Below are 17,977 nucleotides of genomic sequence, written 5' to 3'. Positions count from 1 at the left end.
TCTGAAACAAACTAACTCTGGAACATAACCTGCTCCGTAGCAGGTTAAGTTCAGAGAGTGAGTTGCTATGACTACTAACATACCCTGAAAGTTACCTCCGTTTTTGGAACCGAAAGTTGAGGTTATCCGCTTACTTACTCTTAAACATACCCGGGTATGTCACATAACCTGCTTTCTGGAATAGACCCCAGAAGTGTAGTGACGAATAACAACAACTCCGTAACACATACTGACACAGACATGGAATATATACACACAGATCTAACAAGACTAACAATGAACAGCTGGGACAATGATTACAGGGAACAGCTGAGTGTAATGAACAGTGATAAGTGACAGACAGAATGCTGGGAATTGTAGTCAATGTGAAGGATACCGTGAAAACGAGGATCTCTAGTGACACCCGGGGATACACAAACCATACACTGTGACAGTGGTGGTTAAAGGTGACAAAATGTATTTGTGTCTAGTTTAGGTTTTGTTTGTAAGAAAAGACATGTTTTGTTTTTCAGCTTCTTGAGAGATCTAGTATAACCAAAGAGTCAATAAAGTCAACTTTAAATCAGTGGAATAAATAATAACTGCAAAGACACTGAGGGCTGGGATAAAGAAATAAGTTTGCAATCAGTCTCGTAGGAGCACTCCATAATCATTTTAGCATGAGTCAAGTTATGTTTGGCTAGCGTTGAGAAGCAGCGGTATTACAAGAAATCATTACAACTAATTTATTAAAAACAATAGTAATAGAAAGGAAATACTCAAGGCAACTCTCAAAAGATTGTGCTAAAGCAGTTTTTTTTTAGCATTTCAAATAATACAGAAAATGTTAATTAAAACTTTGAAATGCTCAATATATACATCAGCTATACACAGAGTGCAATAAACTGTATTTATAACAAATGCCTGCTGTCGTGTCTCTATTGTGTTACAGTTTCACAAACAAACAGAAATTCTTCAGACTATGTGAAAAACGGTTGCCTCGTATTTATAGCCAAGTGTTAATTTGGAAAGCAAAGTTTGCATTCAGAAATTAAACCAGCAAAGTTTTAACCCAGATATCCATAAGGTTATTATAAATCAAAAAGAGAGGACTTAACAAAGAGAAAGACAAGAGTGGAGAGAGGTAAGAGATAGAAACTTCCTCTTCTTTTTGCACAGAAAAAATAGAAGAATAGAAGTGCATATTCATTATTGACCACAGCCATAAAATAAAAAGGGTAATAGCCTATAAAAAGTAATCCATACTTGAAGTGAGCCTTGACTGACATGTCATGGCATTGAAATAATAATCACAAGTTACTCGTGCTCGTGGGTTCAACAAAAATTTAAAGATAAAGATAATTTAAAGATGTATCCTATATTATGGATACAATTTGCTGTTATTAGCCACTGTGTCAGTATAAACTGTTTAATATGTATAAAATCAAGTAACATGGAAAATACGCCAGCATTCCAATGAAGAAGAAGAGAGATAAAGGAATTGCATTGTGCGCATGCGCGGTTCGAAATTCCACCTGGTTCCATGAGTTTGGGAGAGTGTGTGCGACTCTGCACGTAGCTCAGCGGAATTCCCTCCGCCAGATGTCGAGGAAAAGAGCGGTGTAGCCTCTCAGATAAAGCCCCGCTGCACACCAGAAACATCGTAAACACAGAAGAGTCCTCCATCCACACTGAGCTCCTCATCAGCACCACTAGAGCAACATCTGGATCGATTCACTGTTTCTCTGCGCGTGTGACAGCCTGAAAGGTAGCCTACGAGGTTATTTGCTTTCCAAGTGTGATTTGTTTGTACTTTTAGTTTGTTTTTTAATCCAATTATTTGTTGTTGGAATGACTTTTTAAATCGACAGAGCAAAGGAAATATGATGCATCATATACCTACATGGAAAACTCTGATATTAAAAACTCCTGATGCGTAAAAAAAGTATCGGGCAGGAATTTCTTCTGGCTGAGAAAATGTGCCGACCGGACGTGCACGAGGTTATCTTGTACTCAATCTTTATTGTACACAATAATAAACTATCTAAATTTGCATTGATTGAATACTTAGGAGAAATAAGTTTCAAGTTCATTAAGCGCGACTTAAATTCAATCTTCGGATCTAATTTGAAATATGACAAATTCTCCGAAAATATAAGTTTTTTATTTTATTTTCGCTATTACGAGGAATATGTTTTTGTTCTAAAGCGGATATCAATGTGGACAAGTCAAAAGCGCGTTACATATTTTGCAGCACTGTCATAACGTTGCAAAAATGTTGTTACAGTGTTTCTCTGCGTCAAGCACGCGTAACATCCGCAGTGAGTGTTTAAAAAAAAAAAAAAAGAGTCCCACCCGCCCTATTGCGCGGATTTGTAAAACTTTTTATTTGGCATCTGTTATCTGTGAACTTTTTGAAGAGTTTGCAGTCGGCTTAACTCTTCTCGTGCTCTCGAGGGGGCGGGGCGAAGACGTGGCAGTGCAGTCTGCACCGAATGAACTGCGTTTGGCTTCCATGCTGGACCCTCACGAGCTCACGAACACCACTATATGGTCTTTCCTGTAATTATGCAGTACCTTTTGAGCTTTTTACAATCTAAGTAATCCAATCTAATAATTACTTTTCGCATATACAAGACAAATATGAAAAAAAATTAAAGGCTATTCATTGCTAATTTAAGGACTTAATATTTACCTTAAATAAGCGTGTCTGCTCATTTTGAAACTAATATAACTGATTATGACAATTACTCCTATTAATTTATAATACTTATTCTGTTAATAATACAGCCAAGAAGCCTTCTATTGTTCACATGGTGGTTTCGAAGTACCTGCAGAGCACATGAGCACAGCGGACCAGGTCCTGTTAGTTTGGTGCCATGAGGGACTTTTTTTTGCATATCTCAGAAGCCTTTTGCATACCATGAAACATTTGCAACATATTAAACTCAGATTTACATTTAACCTTCTACCTTCTCATTTCGTGGAGTTTGTCAGGGCAGTTGTCCAAATAGGCTTTCTCTTTGCTCTAAGGCTTACCCCTGGTTGCCGTATTTGTCCTTTTCAACAAACAAATGTGACATCTTGTTTATACACGCTGACACTGGCTTAAACACACAAAAGGGATCTTCCCATAGACCCAGCGGGATGCTCTTTGTTTGCTCTCTGGATGCCACATTTGTGCCAAAATTCTGAGCCAGCAGTGACCAAATACAGCCAACTGTATTCCATGTATCCAAATGGGAGATCACTGGGGGTTATGGCAACCAAAACCTAATTTTCCATTGTATTTGTTTGCATTTTAAACAGCCTGTGTTTTAGTGGGTTCAGTAATGCATTTTCCTTGCCCTAAAGGTTGGTTGTAGTCTACAACCAACTGTTTGCAACAGTATCTGTTTGTGTGAACTGAACACCTCAAAAGACAGAAAAAATAAATTCTTCCAATATTGTCAGGAAGATGTGCAATGATGTGCAATGCATTGTTAGATCTATCACATATGACACTGTCTGTTTCTCTCAGGATGGCATTGTCTTGGTTCCTGTTGAGTTTCCTCTTCCGTTCCCTGTACGCCCACAATGATTTCTTCACTTCTATTGGTAAGATGATCTTCCATTGTGTTGTTCTGCCTTGTATCGATTTCTGATTAGGCTATACATCTTACCAAACTATGAAACATGCAGGAAGCATCTATCTATCTATCTATCTATCTATCTATCTATCTATCTATCTATCTATCTATCTATCTATCTATCTATCTGTCATTTGAATCTGTGGGGATTTAAATAAGAAGATTTTTTTATGCTAATCAATGAACAAAATGTATATACTGCCTTAATGCATAGTGGCCTTTGGAAGAAACCATTTCAAAAATCGCTTTTGACCCAATACCCAAATAATTCCAACCCATACATTTTGGTTTGATGCTGTTATCTATACATGGCAATTTCAGTAAACAATGTGACAATGTTTATCAAAATTGTCATTGAGGCTTTGTGTAATTTTTAGTCTTCTGTTTCAGATTTGACGTTTGACTTTTTGATTTGTAGGCCAGATGACAGACCTACTGTACACAGAGAAGGACCTGGTAAAATCACTAAAAGAATACATTAGACAAGAGGAGAACAGACTAGAGCAGGTCAAAGAGTGAGTAAACACACATACACACACACACACACACACACACACACACACACACACACACACACACACACACACACACACACACACACACACACACACACACACACACACACACACACACACACACACACACACATAGACACATACACACACACACACAAACGTCTGCATGGGTAGATGTCTTTAATTCACAGATCATTTCATAAAAAATGTGTTTCTTTTTGGTAGTCATTGGACAGCTCATTGATAACTGGTGAATATTTTGTTTCTTTACCTGCACCAGGTGGGCAGACAAACTGGACTCGCTGACGAACACAGCCATGCAGGACCCAGAGGGATTTCTGGGGCACCCGGTCAATGCATTCAAACTGATGAAAAGACTCAACAGTGAGTGGGCCGACCTGGAGAGCCTGGTGCTGAAAGACACCACCAATGGTTAGTGACAGTCAAAGTCTGGCATAGTAATTATTTATCTATACATAAGATATTTATATAGTTACTCTATTTTCCTATTTCAAGTGTTGAGTAACGAGAAGCTGTTTTTGAACTGATATCTGACTTATTAATATTTATTTGCTAAGAATGACTGATTTGTATTTACCATTTGTATTATTTGTATTTGTATTTATTTGTAAGTCCTACTTTCTACATGGTTCAAAAAAAAAAATTCAGGTTGAATTTTTTGCATAAATAATGTATGACATACACTACCATTCAAAAGTTTGGGGTTGGTATGATTTTTTTGGAATGTTTTTGAAAGAAGTCTTACGTTCACCAGGGCTGCATTTATTTGATAAAAAAAATTGTAATATTGTGAAATTTTACATTTATTTTAAAATAACGGTAAATAAAACAATTTAAAATAGTGTTTTTCTAATTTGGTGCTAAAGAAACATTTCTCATTATTATCAATGTTTAAAACAGTTGTGCTGCTTCATGTTTTTGTGGTAACAGTGATAATTTTTTTTGTCTGTATACTTAAAATAGAAAGTTCAAAAGAGCAGCATTTATTTAAAATAGAAATCTTTTATAACATCAAATGTCTTTACTGTCACTTTTGCTCAATTTATTGCATCTTTGCTTTATTATTTGCTAATATCAATTACTGTAAAGAAATGTACTGACCCCAAGCCTTAGAACAATATTGTACTCTTACTGTTTTAGCATTATTTGCATAAATGTCTCTATATGTGTTATAAACATCTTAAGCTGTTGTATTCCTAAAGATCAAGCCTCTCCTCTCTGTTCTCTTTTGTAGGGTTTATCTCTAATCTGACTGTCCAGAGACAGTTTTTCCCAACAGATGAGGACCAGACAGGAGCAGCCAAAGCTTTGCTTAGATTACAGGACACATACCAGCTGTCTGCCAACACTATCTCTAATGGAGACCTGCCTGGTGAGCGACTGTGCATGTCTATGTGTTTATGCATTCCAGACCGCTTGAAAATATTTATCAAGCACATTATGTTACCACGGACTGTGTGAACTCTTTGAGAAGCATCATGCTGTGTCTGTGATAAGTTGATTTTATATTTCTTTGGAAATTCTTTACAATGTTCCCATGGGATAGAGTGATAATTTCTGTGCCATTTTAAAGAAATGTAAACACCACTGAATAGTTGTTCAAACCTGGAGGTGATGTGTGTTTCAAATGTCTCCTTTAAATACTTAACCGCAGATGGTTATTTAGAAAGTTAACCCTTGTTGTAGTCAAATGGTTGATTGACAGTTGAGAAGGCTGTCCTTTGGATAAATAAATATCTTAAAAAAACATCCAAATCGTATTAGTATCATGAAGTTAAAACAACACTACTGAATATATGACATCCAATTAAGAGACCATTTGTTTTTGTGCGTCCCTTTACTGGTGTAACCTCAGGTGTTGTGCACAAGAGCCGGATGACAGTGGCAGATTGCTATGAGCTGGGGAAGATTGCGTACTCTGAGGCAGATTACTATCACACAGAGCTCTGGATGACTCAGGCGCTCACACAGCTGGATGAAGGCGAGGAATCCACCATAGACAAGGTCACAGTTTTGGACTACCTCAGTTATGCCATTTACAAGCAGGGTGAACTAGAGCGAGCCCTCGAGCTCACCAAGAGGATGCTGAAGCTGGGTAAAAAAACCTCAAACTAATCATTTAATAGCATGGTTAAATGCAGTGTTATTTTATTGTTGTTCATATATTATCTAGTATTTATTACGATTTTGAATTAGCTTTTATTTCTAAATTTTGAAAAGGATAGTTAACCCTAAAATGAAAATGTAGACATAATTTACTCTCCCTGGTGTTGTTTTATTGCGGTATGCTCTTAATTGCCATACGCACAAGTATCACAGAATGATCCCATCCGACCCGTGCCATATATCCCAAGTATTCTGTGGGTATACGATAAGGTTTAATGAAAAACAAGTGTGCTTTTTCGGGTTGAGAAAACGTGAACTGTGCACACGTCATGCAGCCGTGCAAAGAAGACACATGGCCAAGGGCAAGAATTTAATTACATAATACATTCAATTTCGATTTGTTTCTTCACCAAACCCCATCGTATACCCACAGTACACTTGTAATATACGGCACATGTCACATGTAATCTTTCTGTGATACTTTTGCGTTTAAAAAAAAAGCTTGATGATGCTCGTTATTCACTGCCAATAATTGGACAAACACGAGCTCCCGCTCCCACCATTTAAAAAAAATTCTCCTTTTGTGGCCCATAAAAGAAAGAAAGGCATACAACATTAGAACAACAGTGAGCAAATAATGACTTAATTTTAGGGTGAACTTACCCTTTAAGTTTAAGTACATATGTTATGTGCATTTTATTAGTTTACATTTTTTGTAAGTAATTTTTTATAACTGTTTAGCTTTTTTTATTTATTTCATTTTTCATTTTAGAATTTTAGTTCCTTAACTTAAACCTATTTATTACAGTCAGTAAAATTTCAAATTTTTAGTTTTTCAAGATTAATTTTTTTTAATATCTAATATTTATAATTCATTTAAGCTTTATTTCATTTAATGCAAATTATTTGTAATTGTTTTAGTTATAGTCATCATAACATAATAATCATTAACAAATCTTAAAATGAATATACATTTTTCACAAACTCACTGTAGCATTTCAAATTATTGAGTTTGATTTTTTTAATGTTTATTTTTTATTTTTTTATTATTAAAAAATTATTGGCTTATTTGGAACAGCCAGAATTTCAGTACATATATTTTTGATTTTTAGTTTATTTTGAGTATAGCTTCCATAGAAAATAGTCTCCCATTCTATAAAATGAATGAATGAATGAATGGATGAACGAATGAATGAATGGATGAACGAATGAATGAATGGATGAATGAATGAATGAATGAATGAATGAATGAATGAATGAATGAATGAATGAATGGAATAACTTGTATGGCAACATGAACTTACAAGAAATGATGACTGATGACACTGAACTATGGTATTTTTCCAAACTTAAAATTTCCTTTGTGTGTGAATCTCAGACCCAGATCACCACAGGGCCAATGGGAACCTAAAGTACTTTGAGTTCCAGCTGGAGAAGCAGAGAAAGGCAGAGGCTGAGAATAAGGAAGTGGAAGATAAAAAAAGAGAGAAGAAAGTGCTGGACAAACATGACACTGAGAGGAAACGGTCCAAAGACCCTCTGCCAGAGAGAAAGAAATATGAAATGCTGTGCAGAGGAGAGGGAGTAAAACTGGTGAGCAGAAAGATTGTTTTCCCCCTCCTACTTTTTAAACGTTTTAAATTTTCTCTCAAATTCTTTCTTTTGCTTACTTTACTAGACCCCACGCAGACAAAGCCGCCTGTTTTGCCGTTACTATGATAACAACCATAATCCACTGTTGCTTTTGGCTCCAGTGAAGCAGGAAGATGAGTGGGATCGCCCACGTATTGTCCGTTATCATGACATCATCTCTGACAGTGAGATCGAGACAGTGAAGGAGCTGGCAAAACCCAGAGTGAGTTGGACTTACTAAAGTAATGCTGTGGTTTGCAGTTTGAACTTGTGATTTGGTTATTCTTTTTTAATAGTTTTTTATTATTATACATATTAAATGATAATATGTTTTTTGCTAATATTAGTTTTTTGCTAATATTAGCTGTCATTTAAATTTTTGAAGATAGCTTCTGTGACTGTTGAATAAAAAAGACTTTTTGAAGCTCAAAAGTCAAGTTTAGAAGCATGAAATAATTATATGAATAGTTTTCAAATACTTACAGAAATCAAGAATATAGAAGTAGTCTATTAATCTGATAAGTTTTTGAGTTTGAGTAACTTTATCATTATAAATGTAGTATTTATGAGTGAGGGGTTGAAGGTGCTTTACAGGAGCCTGTGTGTAATCCATATGTGGCTCCTCAGCTCCGTAGGGCTACTATATCCAATCCCATCACGGGCGTGCTCGAGACCGCCCCCTACAGGATCAGTAAGAGGTAAGGCCATAAGTGTGGGAATCTAGAACACCGCCAAAAAGACGAACCGTCATGCCTTAACCGATCCATAGAATCTGAGAACTCCTTATCAGAAACAATGCAAATCATAAATCACAATTGTTAAATTAACTGCTATAAAAAATTGTAATGTATATTTTAAATAACTAAAACAGAGAATAAAAACTCACCAGCCACTTTATTAGGTACACCTGTTCAACTGCTCACTAACGCAAATATCTAATTAGCCAATCACATAGCAGCAACTCAATGCATTTGTGCCTATAGACATAGTCAAGACAATATGCTGAAGTTCAAAATGAGCATCAGAGTGGGAAAGAAAGGTGATTTAAAGGGTAACTAAACACTAAAACAACTTTTTTTAGTTAATGATCTGTAAGAATGGAGCTTCATAAATGCTGTTCATTGATTCCAGTACATTTTTTGACATTTGGGTTTAAAGTGTTTTCATTCTACAATATATGGTTTAAAAACGTCTGAGTGCTGCCCTCTTCAGGTTGATGGGTGGCTACTGCAGTTGAATTTTCCTATTGGATGTTTGGGGTAGTTCGTGACGTAAGGGGTGGTTGGTGACGTAGGCAGGTTCCATACAAAGAGAGGCGTCTCAGGTGCACGCCCCCCCTCCGCTGGGCTCTGCCCACTTTTCCAGCATTTTTCAAATATTGCCAGTGGGTGGAGTCAGGCTCTGAGCAGGGGTTTAGTTACCCTTTAAGTGACTTTGAATGTGGCATGATTGTTGGTGCCAGACGGGCTGGTCTGAGTATTTCAGAAACTGCTGGTATTTTCACGCACAACCATCTCTAGGGTTCACATAGAATGGTCTAAAAAAAGGGGAAAATACCCAGTGGGCATCAGTTCTGATGGTGAAAATGCCTTTGTTGATTGTTTAAATGCCACGCCGGTATTGTTGCTGACCATTTCCATTGTTTTATGACCACAGTGGACCCATCTTCTGATGGCTACTTCCAGCAGGATAACGTGCAATGTCACAGCTCAAATCATCTCAAACTGGTTCCTTGAACATGACAATGTGTTCACTTTACTCAAATGGCCTCCACAGTCACCAGATCTCAGTCCAGTAGAGCCCCTTTGGGACTGCTTGATGCTATCATGTCAATATGGACAAAATCTCTGAGAAATGTTTTAAGCACTTTGTTGAATCAATGCCACAAAGAATTATGGCAGTTCTGAAGGCAAAGGGGGTCCTACTCTGTACTTGCGAGTTGAACCTAAGTGGTTGGTGAGTGTATATATGATTTAAAAAACAACAACATTATTTTAGAGTATATTGAAATCTAGAATTTAAAATATTTCATTGTATGTTCACAGGCACTAGCTGTGACTTGTAACTTTGTAAACGCATATAGATATTGCTTTCATGCTGAGGAGTTTTCCGCCTTGCCGTCTTTTTGTCATTTGTGATGGATAAAAAGGTAAAAAGACAGAGTAAGCAATGCTATACTTTGTTACTTTTTCTCGCTGTAGTTGTCATGAGCTCTGTGTGGAGGGCTTGAACAGGGACAAAGTGATTCAAAATTATAATTTGAAAGTTTATGATTTTGTAAATCAAGGATTTATGTTAACAACTTTGACTTATTATTATTTAAAATTTTGCATCACTGCTGCTGGTGTGCAGTTCTGTCCCTGTTCTTTACATGGCTTCAGTTAAGAAAATGACACTTAATTGACTTCTCTTTCTCTCTCTCTCTCTCTCACTCCTCTTTTTTCCCTCTCTTTTATCTGCTCTTATTCTGTCAATGTCCTTTTGTGTGTTCTTGCTCCTCTTTAAACTTTTCCTCTCTCTTTCTCCTCTTTGATTTGTGTAATGGTGAATAGCTAAAGCGAGCCACTGTGCACGATCCCATTACGGGAAAACTCACCACTGCCCAGTACAGAGTCTCCAAGAGGTAAGGGATCAAAAGTCAAAGGTCAAAACATCCTATCCAAAACCATCATCGTCATCTCTAGAAAGCCCCCCTGTGAAATGGAGATTCATAAAGTGTGCCAAAATTCAAAAATCCAACCTTCATTGGCCATAGAAGTTTAGGTGACCCACTTTCTCAGGCAACAAATGTTAGAGTCTTTCTTCTACTACAGTCCTCTTAATATTAAGACTATCTGAAATGTTTGAGAATCGATAAATGAACAACTGTGCACACATACAGCATTGCGCCTTGTCTCAGTCTCTGCATAAGCAGCCGTTTGAGTCTGTGAACTAAAATATATTTTTTAATGGCGCTATACATAGTTCTATCGTCTCCCTCATATTTCCACCCACGCCAGAGTGGTTTAACTTATCCTAGTTATTATGAGTGTGTATGTTTGGGAACGCACGTCCCAGCACAGGCAGACTGGGTGGAGTTGCTGGAACGCTTGAGGGCTCCTTTCACACCAAAAGCTATGAATGTGTCAGTTTGTGAGTTTAAGACTTCAAACATTATGTTGAGAAGATAAATATATTAAAATAAATGGTGTATATACACTACCATTCAGAAGTTTGGGTCAGTAACATTTAAAAAAAATATTTGTTTTACTTTTATTCTGCAGAAACATTAAATTTATCAAAAGTGACAGTAAAGACATTTATAATATTACAAATGATTTCTATTTCAAATGCGGTTCTTTGGAACCATTCATACATATGTGATATTCATTAAAGAATCCTGAAAAAAAAGTATTGTGGTTTCTACATAAATATTGAGCAGCACTACAGTTATTAAAATGTTTCTGTAACAAATTAGGGCTCATGTGCTTTATAGAAATGTCTGCTGAAAATTCAACGTTTCAAATTAGAAAATTCAAAATAGAAAATTCAAATTAGCTTATTAGGGATCATGTGACTGAAGAAATGTCTGCTGAAAAATTCAACGTTGCCATCACAAGAATAAATTAAATTTGAAAAGATATTAAAATAGAAAATATTTATTTCAAAATTGTAATATTTCACAATAGCATTGTTTTTTACTGTATTTTTTTAATCAAAATAAATGAGCATGAGACATTGTTCAAAACCGTTCATATACAGTAATCTTACTGAACCCAAACATTTGAACAGTACTGTATACATGTTTTTTTTAAATCAACGATGTAGGTGTCAATTAGCAATTATTTTAAATGAAAAATAACTGTCATGTTAGAAATCATGGTTAAGATTAATGTTAAATGTTGATTTGCGTTAACCTCTCTCTCTCTCTCACACACTCTCACACACACTCACTCACTCACTCATAATCCTGAATGAGATCATTGTTGCTGAATTCCTTTACTCTGATATTCTCTGTGAGCAATGTGAACTCATTCTGCTGATTGCGCCCCCCTCTTTCTTTTTATTTCTCTTTCCACCATTCATCGCTTCACCTGCCGGTTTGTCTTTATCACAGTCAGACTTTTTCACATAAAAAAATAAAATAAATTCAACTTTAGAAATCTTTTCACTGAAAACAGGATGTGAAAACGTCTGAAAATCATTCATGTGCATGGTGTGGCATGAGGTTTGTTTATCATGTATAATGGAATATTAATTGTTTTTGTAAATAGTTGTTTCAGTTTTCTTAAATTTTTAGTCTTTTTCTACCCTCGTTCTAGTGCTTGGCTGTCTGGATATGAGCATGCTACAATTGAAAGGATTAACCAGCGTATCGAGGATGTAACAGGTCTGGAAATGGACACAGCAGAAGAGCTGCAGGTAAGAGGAACTTTTACACAATCAGCCAATCAGATGCTTTCAGTCAAATAACTCATTCGTGTAACAAGAATCCATCTGTTGTAATATTGCTCTGTTAAAAAGGTTGTCATAAGCAACTTTTTTCATCTCAGGTTGCAAATTATGGAGTTGGTGGTCAGTACGAACCTCATTTTGACTTTGGAAGGGTGAGTTCCTGTGTCTTTCTTTCACCGATAAAATGACACACATATCAGCACTATAAATCAGCGTAGGATTATTAAATGGTTTATATACAGTACCATTCAAAATTTTGGCGTATGATTTTAAAAAAGAGAAAAGCATGCCTTTTCAGCATGTCTTCATTAAAGGTACAATATGTAGGATTTTTGCAGTAAAATATCCAAAAACCAATAGGCCAATGTTATATATTTTGTTTAGTTGATTACTTACAATATCCCAAATGTTTCAAACTATTTGTAAATCGTGAGAAAATTGCGATTTTAACCAAGGAAACGGGACGTGTGTGCGGGGGTGAGGAGTCGCCAGTCAATGGCGTCATATCCGTGTTAGCCTCGGTTACCGCCAGGTTTGCTCTCGTACTGCCATAGTAACCATGGCGACAGACGTTGACAACTGGGTTATGCCCGTTATGCCTAGCAGGACGCTCACGCCGTTGTTGTTTTGTTCAAACATTATGGACCATGGCAAGCAGACTTTGAGACAAAAAGAGGACTAAAACGAAGATCAGCATCTTTCGAGATGCCGAGAGCTCCACGTCCGCGACTAACTTCGACTTGACAGAGACGCGAGTGTTGCACGTACTTAATTAGACAGGTGAGCAAATGTACATAGAACTATCAATGTTATTTAGTTCAACATGATGAAATGTTAGAATATGATCTGTATGTTATTCTAATGTTGATCTAGCCCACTGCTAGTCTCATACAGCCGACACACAACCTAACTAACAACATTCAACACTCTCAAATTCTGTTTGGTGTGATAGTGTAACTGTTAGAGCAAGTGAAACAGCGCTGCGTTACCTCAAGTTTAATTCGTCTAATAAACAGATCTGTGTTAGTATTAATTCAGCACTTGCGTGTAGTTCGGTAGAATGAAATGTCCTTATTCTTTTATATTCGCGGGACTCACGTTGCGTGTGGCGCTGGTGTACGTCTAGCAATCGCACCCTGCTTCACACCACAGTCATGTTAAAAACATCAATGTATTCACTCATCCATAAAAGATCTATCAGCTTGACGACAAGATCCATAATTCAGCTTAATAGAGTGCTGAAGTTATGATGTCACTTGGAAGATATGTTTCGGAAGTTAGCGGTGCATGGGTTCCCTCGATCGAAAAGCTATGCATTTTCCCCATAGACTTTTGGAAAATAGCAAAAAATAAGATCTGTGTTCAACAAAGAGTTGTGACCCTTACACGTTTTGTCTATCAAGATAATCTTTACAAGTTAATCCAAAATGTATACATTTTGAAGCCTATATAAAGTTTAAAAAACCACAAGCAGACACAATAAAGTTTAAAAACCACAAGCAGGTTATAACTGGTGTGTTTTATGTCATAGATTAGAACGTGAAAATATTTAGAGACTTTGTTAACCACAGACCTTATTTCAGGCGATTTAGCAAAAACCCATTCAAAAAACCCATAGACTTTAGGGCGAGGGAACCGGAAGTGCTAAAATGCTAACTCACTTCCGCGTTTTGGCCTACAAAGTGACGTCATACCTTCGGCACTCTATGTGGAATACTGTATGCGTCATCAATATACGCCTTTGTTATTGTAAGAGGTTAGCGACCCCTGGTGGCGAAAAATCCTGCATATCGTACCTTTAAACTGATCAATAATGACAGTAAAGACATTTATAATGTTACAAAAGGTTTCTATTTCAAATAAATGCTGTTCTTTTGAACTGTCAATTCATCAAAGAACCCTTGAAAAACATGTATCACAGTTTCTACAAAAATATTAAGGAGCACAACTGTTTTCAACATTGATAATAATAAGAAATGTTTCTTGAGCTCCAAATCAGCATATAAGAATGATTTCTGAAGGATCACGTGACACTAAAGAGTCAAGACTACATTAGATTTCAAAAACTGTATTGAAATAGATAAGTTATTTTAAATTGTATTTATATTCACAATATTGCTGTTTTTATTTTTCGATAAAAATAAATGCAACCTTGGTATGCATCTTTTTTCAAACACCAATCTTACAGACCACAGACTTTTGAGCAGTGGGGTAAGCTTGTGTCTTGAGTTTTGTTTTTTTAACACTGTTCTTAAAAACAGAAAGATGAACCAGACGCCTTTAAAGAACTGGGAACAGGAAACAGAATTGCAACTTGGCTCTTTTATGTGAGTAAATTGACTTTGACGTGCAGACACACATATATCAATGTCAATCAAAACTATCAACATGTTATGGTCTTTGACATGATTTATCACATATCTGATTTGCTTGTTAAAATGCTTGCAATAAAATGTAAAGTACAATAACATTATAGCAGTGGCGGATGCAAAAAGTCACACTCTTAAAGTGTGGGTGGGCTGGAATAATTCGCATCACTCCTTGTTTATCAACTTGGGAGAGAAAATTGACAGGCAATAGAGGCTATGCATTGTAATCTCCCATGACTTTAGCACTGTCAGGTTCTGCAACAAAAGCCTATTGAAACCTATTGATGATAGATGAAGAGTGACCGCTCTGATTGCGGAGTGCGATCACGTGAAAAAAGATCAAATCAAAACCACTGTGTCACTAAGAGAAATCGCAATGTCTGTATCGACAACCAGCAGTGTCAGTTGCGCAGTCGCGCTGAATGCTTGAAAGTTGGCAACCTTGTATAATTTTAGGATATAGTTCAATTGATCTGACAGGGTGGACAAGCTGTCAATCTGGCCCAGGCCCACCCGTAGCTCCGCCCCTGCATTTTAGATTTATTGTATTATCATGAATTATATTACCTGTTGCAGATGAGTGACGTGTCAGCAGGGGGCGCTACAGTCTTCCCGGATGTAGGCGCAGCAGTGTGGCCTAAAAAGGTGAAACACCACTTAAAATAAATAATTTTCTCCTTGTGTAAACTAGTTAATTCATTTTAATATTCACTCTCTCTTACCTTTCAGGGTACAGCAGTATTCTGGTATAACCTTTTTGCCAGTGGAGAAGGAGATTACAGCACAAGACATGCTGCATGTCCAGTATTAGTGGGAAACAAATGGGGTGAGTATGTACATGTGCGCGCATGTGTGTGTATGTATATACAGTATATATAATATGTATGAGTATGTGTATTTTCACTTGTTTTATTTTTTTCTACTCTCTTTTACTCCAGTATCAAACAAGTGGATACATGAACGAGGTCAAGAATTCAGACGACCCTGTGCAGTGTCCGAGATGGAATGATCACTTCTTTTCTTTTCTTATTTCCTGTTCAGTGTCAGTTTTAGTCAATATGATGTGTGTTTGTACAAGGGGTGAATGACTATGCATAAATCTATGCATTTCTTCTATTGTTCCCTTTTACTCAAATAATGGACCCAGAAATGCTGTGAGGTTTCTGGGCAGAATATTCCCTGACTGTAGAAACTATGAATATGCATATGTCCAATCGAATATTTTATTTGTTATTTATTTAGGGTTAAATTTGAACTCCATATGTTTCTTTTGCTCTTCCTGTCATGTCTTAAACTCCAAATGACCTCTATTTTTTGAGAAGTCTTTAATTGAAACCACTGAACACTCCATAAACCTTAATATAATTGTTAAAGAAAACACGGCACAGTGTAAGCCCCACTTTTTAGACCAAAAAATAAATAAAATAAAAAAGGAAAAGGAAAATAATCTGTTACAAAATTGTTTTTATAAACCCCTGAAACATTTAAAGTACAAAAGAGTTTTTTTTTAATTCCTGGGGCCAATGCAAACAATGTTTGTCTGTGTTTTGTATTTTGTTTTTATATGCTTATGGAAATATTTTTTAGTGTGATAGTTTTTTACAGAAATAAAATCTATGACATCATTTTCAGTTCTAATTTTTTTGCCTCGTTTTATAAAATTGTGAGATGTGTCAGAAATGTATGAGTGCCACAATTCTTACACTCTTGCATGGATCATTTAGAATTCTATTGGCTGGGTGACTTTTGAGGTCATTCAGATGTTGATTGATAAACATTCATTAACTCACACATCAGTTGTGGTAAATGGAAGCTCAAACATGTTCGCTTGACGTGCGAGAACCAATGAGATTTAAGTAGGTTCTGTTGAGCTTCTGTTTATATTCTCTGATCAATGTTTATACATGAGAATAAAAGCATACTCTCTGGATGCTCTCTGGATGCTTTGGATGCGATTAATCTTTTCCCAGCCCTAATAATTTGACAACTCTGTGAATATGAAAATATACAAACACTGAGATTGTGGGGGTTCTCTTTCATCATCTCGTGTTCGAGATCCACCTATGGGAAGGGCATCCGTACCTGACCTCTGCAGAAGCATCCAATTGCACCAAGTCTGGCTAGACAGACAGAAGCGCGCAGCCAATGCCAGGTGAGGCCACACCCCCTCACCTAAGGGCATATAACATCTGGGCGCGCTGCTATTCCTCAGTTGACATTCGCTTCTCGCGATCTCTGCATCTCACAGCTCGGTTGGATTTTTACACTGCTCACCTCGTGTCTTCAGGAGGACATATCGACCAGATCAGCCTCCGCCGGACGTGACAGTTGTTTATTTTTCAACTACTGCTGCTTTGCATTCGGAGCCGCCCACGCTCTCGCTATTTTCACCGTTTCTCCTCACGGCTGCCCGCCACGGATTTCTCCGTTTTCTTCGCTGGTATGTCACTGTCTAAGCCTGCAGCCTCTCCAGGGGATAGCATGTCACGGGCCTGCCCGGCCGCGTGTGGTGCCCTCATCGCAGCTAAGGATCTTCATCAGCTTTGCGTGGTCTGTTTGGGTCTTAAGCACGCTCGGGAAGCCCTTGAAAACCCGGAGAATTGCAGTTTCTGCCTCTTGCTGCCTAGGAAGCTGCTAAAACGCCGTCTTAAGGTGGCAGTGACACAGTGCACCGGGCTCAGCCCTTCTGACTCGGACGGGGGACACGGTGATGACGACGCGCTACCGGGGGCCTCCCGGGGCGCAACGTCTCTCGTCTGGGCTGACCAGCCCAATCCCGCCTTCCCCGAGGAGGACATCTTCGGGGACAACCTCACTCTCGTCCACGACCTGCCCGGTTCTGGCGAAGAGGAGGATGCGGCCATTCTTGGGGTTTCAGAGGACGAGGAGGCCATCCCGCCCTCTGGTGTTCCCCAGGCTACGGCCCACGCGGTTCTGCCTCAAGCCATCCTCCTGGAAGTGTGTGAGCGAGCGGCCGCTCGTCTCAACATCGAATGGCCGGCACCGCAGAGCGCCACCGACCAGGAGAGGGATATTTATGATGGGAAAGTGCTGGGACCCCCTCCCGGCCCGAGGAAACAACTCTTCCCCATCCTCCCGGCGTGCGCGAAGCACATGAGAAATTATTGGAGCGACCCGCTCGACTTCAAACACGGTCTCACGGGACTCGAGGTTAAGGACATGGCGGCGCACGGTATGGGCGAACCTCCCACCGTCGAACCTTCCATCGCCAGGCACCTTAACCCCGCTCAGGGCGGGCTGCTCGCTCCCCCCAAGCCGGTCTTGCCCAACA

General features: G+C 38.0%; 2 protein-coding genes across 5 annotated transcripts in view; one reads left to right on the top strand and one right to left on the bottom strand.

Moving 5' to 3' along the window:
• LOC143746962 (solute carrier family 35 member D3) overlaps window positions 1–17,977 on the bottom strand; it is a 347,105-nt gene that overhangs the window by 48,032 nt on the left and 281,096 nt on the right. The gene's annotated exons all lie outside the window — the stretch shown is intronic.
• p4ha1b (prolyl 4-hydroxylase, alpha polypeptide I b) lies at window positions 1,492–16,310 on the top strand. Of its 4 annotated transcripts, none has more exons than XM_077239285.1 (15): window positions 1,492–1,747; window positions 3,500–3,576; window positions 4,027–4,123; window positions 4,404–4,555; window positions 5,379–5,516; window positions 6,000–6,239; window positions 7,629–7,843; window positions 7,929–8,105; window positions 10,435–10,505; window positions 12,184–12,283; window positions 12,415–12,468; window positions 14,578–14,643; window positions 15,262–15,330; window positions 15,415–15,511; window positions 15,624–16,310. In XM_077239285.1, exons 2-15 carry the CDS (start codon window positions 3,501–3,503, stop codon window positions 15,692–15,694), a joined length of 1,623 nt encoding a protein of 540 aa, XP_077095400.1. In that variant the 5' UTR covers window positions 1,492–1,747; window position 3,500; the 3' UTR covers window positions 15,695–16,310. The 4 variants fall into 4 exon arrangements, with proteins under 4 accessions (XP_077095400.1, XP_077095399.1, XP_077095397.1 ...); XM_077239284.1 differs by lacking the exon at window positions 10,435–10,505 and adding an exon at window positions 8,510–8,580 and having other exon boundaries at window positions 1,525–1,747; XM_077239282.1 differs by lacking the exon at window positions 1,492–1,747 and having other exon boundaries at window positions 3,477–3,576.

This window comes from Siphateles boraxobius, unplaced genomic scaffold (genome assembly GCF_051911475.1).
Source record: "Siphateles boraxobius isolate OS27281-9 unplaced genomic scaffold, OSU_SipBor_1 22, whole genome shotgun sequence".
In the NCBI taxonomy this organism is placed as follows: domain Eukaryota; kingdom Metazoa; phylum Chordata; class Actinopteri; order Cypriniformes; family Leuciscidae; genus Siphateles; species Siphateles boraxobius.
Note: the sequence above shows the minus strand (reverse complement) of the source record. Positions and strands in the feature narration are given on the sequence as shown.